The sequence below is a fragment of the Silene latifolia genome, chromosome Y (genome assembly GCF_048544455.1).
Source record: "Silene latifolia isolate original U9 population chromosome Y, ASM4854445v1, whole genome shotgun sequence".
Classification (NCBI taxonomy): Eukaryota; Viridiplantae; Streptophyta; class Magnoliopsida; order Caryophyllales; family Caryophyllaceae; genus Silene; species Silene latifolia.
In genome coordinates, this window is record NC_133538.1 from 209,611,584 (window position 1) to 209,616,911 (window position 5,328).

Consider the following 5,328-nt stretch of genomic DNA (forward strand, 5'->3'; position numbering starts at 1 on the left):
GTGTGGTAATTACTGGAGCCTAATGCACATTTGGAGAGCCTTTTCATTTCTCTCATATGTTGTCAAAGTTGAGATTATTTCTCCAGTTAGATTATAGTTTTATTTCTTATTATATTTGGCTATTGATCTAGCGCTGCGACTACCGTCTGAGCCTCACATACCCATACGTGCTTTTGCACAAGCCACTTCTATACCCATGCCACTTTACCACCATTCTGTACTTGATACATGTACTTGGTCTGTTTCATGAATGCGTATTAGTTGGAGAATCTCTTATCACATTAGATTGCATGCATATTTCGTAAGTTGAGTGAGAGTCTTATTTCTTTCTATCTTACATATATCTCACCCATTATGAGTGCATGAGTGAAACCGCGAGAATCCAACAAAATTGTCTTGCAACGTTGAAAAGTATTTGGCTGAGTCTCGGTATCATGTCACATCTTGAGTAAGAGCTGCGTTAATCTATTACCCGTGCTTTTGAATTTGTTTTATTAGCACAACTTTGGTCATCACTTTGTTATAGATATGGACAGCTGAGACTTGTATGTGCCTAGACATTTGCTCTGAGTTATTCATTCACCATATGTTTGCTGTTCTTTGTTTGGCCTGATTGCTTTGCTTGAGGACAAGCAAAGGTTTGGTTTGGGGGAGTTTGATATATCACTTTCATATATACTTTTATAGCTCCCTTTATACCATTTTACATACCGTTTCGTGCCTATTATACCTTTTATATGGTTTATTTCAATGAATTGTCGATACTGCCGCTATTTTGTGTTTTGATGCAGAAATGACTCGTTATGAGTATGATCAAGCTAAGATTAGCATGGCGGAGACGGCATAGTAGAATACACGGAGCATGGCACGGGAAACGAGGAAGTACGAAGACTAGAAGTGAAAGAAGAGAAGAAACCGTCTGTGAAGCAAGTTCCTCGATCGAGTCACCACTGGCTCGATCGAGCAGCTGTCCTCGATCGAGTCACCTCTGGCTCGATCGAGGAACCTCCCTGGCAGACTTATTTCCGGATTTTCCTAAAACGATTATCTTTTGTTATGAATTAGAAACTTGTGTTTTATTGTTAGAATACGCTTTATTTTACTGTGATACTGCTGGAAAACTCTCTTAGAACCCTAATCTTTCCCTTGTATGGTACTAATCTTTTCTCATTAATTAATCGTTCATTGTTTTATGTTCATCAATTATTGTTCCATGCTTTCAATCATGTTTTCATTCTTAATCATTTTTGTTGTTGTTATCATTATGAGTAGCTAATTCCGTAATCTATGATGAAGGGGATCTAGGTTAATTAAAAGGGAAAATCGATTAATTTCTATTGATATCGTTTAAGTTGTTGTTTGATTATTGTACTTCTTCTAGTTAATCAACTTGAGGCCTGAGTTATTAATTAGTGTAGCGAATTAATCCTATCGCCGACAGGGTTAGAATTAATATAGGCTGCGAAAATCAAATAGATTGTATCTAATTATAGCGACCGCGTGTTAGAATCGATCTAAAGGGCATAATTGAGTCGACCGATCTTATGACCTTAAACAACTTGATAGATTTAGCAATTGATTGATAATCCCCGACTGATTGACCTAGTGAACCGTAAATCCTAGACTTTTAATATTATCGTTAAAACCTTCATTTACTTACTTGCAATTAGTTTATTAGAATCAAAACAAAACAAACCCCCAGAAATCGGTTACTTTTAGACAGCTTAAATACTTACAGACTTAGCTTTTACCACCTCCCTGTGGATTCGATACCTGTCTTACTACTAGCTATTCTTGTTAGTCCTGAGATAGTTTTACTTTGGTTTGGTAATACGACTTTAGCCACATCACTAATTGCTTTCAAAAAAAGAATTCAAACTACGTTCTTCGCATCAATCGCATTGTTGGCAAATCTCGGAGCTTGGAAGGTCGGATTTTACCTTTCTTTATACCTTTGTGATCCTTGCGTCGAGGGTAAGATCTACGTACCGTTTTTATAGTATTTCGTTAAAGTTGGTTAAATCCTAATATTGGGATTTGGGGGTTTTGTTGTATTTCGTGATTGGTAGTGATTATATGTTTGTATGTTAGGAGGAGGATTCGTAGAAGAAGCTTTTTGATATCAGCTGTGAGACCGTCTGATTGTGTTGCTTTCCAGGTAGGGTTTCCCTACTCAGTATTAGTCCCATAATGCATTGTTGGTGTTGTGTGATTGTTGAATATTATCGTATTCGTATTGTGATGGTTGTTGGTTTTGATTGCTGTTTAATGGTTGTGATTGTTTGTCTCTGGTTCTCGAGATGCGTTCTCGGCTGAGTGGAGTCATTTGCGGGAGTGGCTTCACGCCCTAGTTTCGCCCTCCGTAGAACCCGCCACGGGAGGGGATGTGCACATTAATAGGACAGGGTTATCGCTCGGTATGATGAGCAGGGATTTGGTGGGTACGGCTGCGGTCCCCCACTGGCAGGGCTGATCCAGTGGACAGTCGGTGACGGAGATTGATTGGAGTGGGTGTGATTGTGTGTGTGACGTTTGAGCTGCTTGTTTACTGTGTTGTTGGTTTATATAAATTGTGTGATTAGTACTGACCCCGTTTAATGTTTTAAAAACTGTGGTGATCCATTCGGGGATGGTGAGCAGTTATTGAGCAGGTATGAGTCGAGTTACTGGGATAGCTGGGATGTGCCACCGTCTGATGATAGAAGTCTTCCGCTGTAGCTTTAGTAGTTTAATAAAGATTTCATTTAGTTGATTAGACAGTTGGCTTTGAGAACTTGTATTCGTATTTTGGATTTGGCTTTGGATTGTAACCTTTCACTAAAGTTATATTATTTAAATGTTGTTTCGTTATTATCTGATGATTATCATTGCCTCGGGTAACCGAGATGGTAGCGTCCTTATACCTGAGTGGTCCTGGTAAGGCACTTGGAGTATGGGGGTGTTACAACATGACATGTTCACAACCGACTCGGTTAGCTAAATTTACCTTTGTTGCGATCGTGTTGCTGCACAATTGCCAGAAGAAAAGTTTGATCCAAGGCCATACTTGAGACTTCCACATTCTACTCCAAATACACTTTTCCTTCTCCCAAGACGATGGTTCTGCCATACTCAAATCGACAACCTCAAGGAGCCTATATGCCGACTTTACCATATAAATACCATCCCGCTCCAGGCACCAAAACCAATAGTCCCTCTGCTACCCCGTACTCAACCTTATATTCCTTACCCGTTCATGTTCGAAAGGTAACAAATAGAGTCCGAGTTTTTGCTCATCCCACGCATGCCCATTCTCCGTCATCAGTTCTGACACCTTTAAGATGTTTGGGTCTCCAAAACATGGCGACAACACGCGACCAGAATGCGTACCCGTGATCCACGCATCCTTCCAAATGTATGTATCAGCCCCGTTTCCAATACGCTTTCGAAGCCCCATTTCCACCACCTTCCACGCTCCAACAATTCCTCTCCAAGTGTAGCTAGGGTTATACTCGAGACCTGCCTCAAGAAACGATCCACCAGTATAATATTTACTTCTCATTAGCCTAGCCCACAGACACTCCGAAGACGTAAGCAACCGCCACGCTTGTTTACCAAGCAAAGCTTGGTTCGATTTCAAAAAATCTCGAAAACTCATTCCCCCCATATCTTTCGACTTACACAACCGTTTCCACGCTACCCACGATATATTACGACACCTATCCTCACTGCCCCACAAAAATTTCGAAACCAAAGCTCGCAACTCGTCACAAAATTACCCGGAATTTGAAAAATACTCATCACGTAGGTAGGGATAGAATTGGCCACAACCTTTATTAGAATCTCCATACCAGGCTTAGACAATATATTGCCACGCCAACCTTGTAACCGTTTATTAAGCTTATTCCGAATAATATCCAGAATTGGTTTCTGCGACCTTCCAATTACCGTAGGCAAGCCTAGGTAGCATTCCTACTCCTCCACTACTCGAACTCCAAGCCGCCCTGTAATACTCAACCTCCGCTCCTCCGATACCCCTTTGCTATAGAAGACCCGTCGTTTTGTCCAAATTGATAAGTTGACCCGACGCTTTCTCATAGCCCCTCAGTATAACACTCAATAGCTCCGCCTCAGTCTCACTCGCACGAAGAAAGAAAATGCTATCGTCAGCAAAGAATAAGTGGGAAATCATTGGTGCATGGCTCGAAATTCGAAGGCCCTTTAACATATTATTCTCCACGGCCCTCCTCACCAAACTCGAAAGAATCTCCACACAAAGGATAAATAGGTACGGGGACAAAGGGTGCCCCTGACGAAGCCCCCGCGCCGGTCTGAACACCTCCTTCGCCGTCCCATTAATCAAAGCCGCCGATGAAACAGTGGAAACACACTCCAGCACTCTATCCACCCAACCCCTCTCAAAACCCATTGCCCGGAGCACCCCTTCCAAAAAGTCCCATTCCACTCTATCATACGCTTTGACCATATCCAATTTGACGGCCATATGCCCATATGAACTCCTCGAAAGCTTCATGTGATGGAATAATTCGAAGGCAATCGAAATATTGTCCTAATAAGACGCCCTGGAGTGAACGCACTCTGATTTTTCGACACAATATCACCAAGAAACAATTTCAACCAATTAACCAGTACCTTCAATATTAATTTTTAAATAACATTACATAAGCTAATTGGGCGGAAGTCTTGAATTCTGTCCGGTGCTTTCTGCTTCGGGATCAAAAAAATATGGGTATGGTTAAGTTCTTGCGGCATTGGCTCCCCCTCTAGCACCCCGAGCATTGTACTCGTAACCAACGGGCCAACTATATGCCAGTATGTCTGATAACAAAAACCATTCATCCTATCTGGCCCCGGTGCTTTAAGTAGATGCATTTGATTTAGTGCCTCAATAACTTCATCCACCCTATACTCACGACGCAGAATAGTATTCATGCTCTATGTCACTCTCCCCTCAACCCCACGAAATATGTCTCCAAAATCTCGAGCCTCCGAAGCCGTGAACATCCCCTCAAAGTAATTTGTCGCCACCCTTGCTACCGCCTCATCCCCCACTCTATCCACACCATCATCATCCACCAGCTTCCCTATATGATTTTTTGCTTTCCTCTGACCAGCTTGTTTATGAAAATAGCTTGTATTGCGATCCCCGTCCTTGAGCCAAAGAGCTCTCGACCTTTGCCTCCGAAATTGTTCCTCCTACCTACAAAGAACCGCTACTTCACTCACCAGTTTTCTCCTTTTTTGCACCTCGACCAAAGTACGCCCACCCTCATTTAACCTAGCAATCTGTCTTCGCTTCGTCGCAATAGCATTGACAATTTTTCCAAT

At 42.0% G+C, this 5,328-nt stretch overlaps 2 protein-coding genes across 2 annotated transcripts; both read right to left on the minus strand.

Annotated features, from left to right (window-relative positions):
• Positions 1-3,199: 3,199 nt before the first annotated feature.
• Positions 3,200-3,646, minus strand: LOC141630000 (putative mitochondrial protein AtMg00310). The gene has a single exon (XM_074442899.1). It carries the CDS (start codon positions 3,644-3,646, stop codon positions 3,200-3,202), a length of 447 nt encoding a protein of 148 aa, XP_074299000.1.
• Positions 3,647-4,021: 375 nt separating this feature from the next.
• On the minus strand, positions 4,022-4,483 carry LOC141630002 (secreted RxLR effector protein 78-like). Its single transcript, XM_074442900.1, has one exon. It carries the CDS (start codon positions 4,481-4,483, stop codon positions 4,022-4,024), a length of 462 nt encoding a protein of 153 aa, XP_074299001.1.
• Positions 4,484-5,328: the final 845 nt, after the last annotated feature.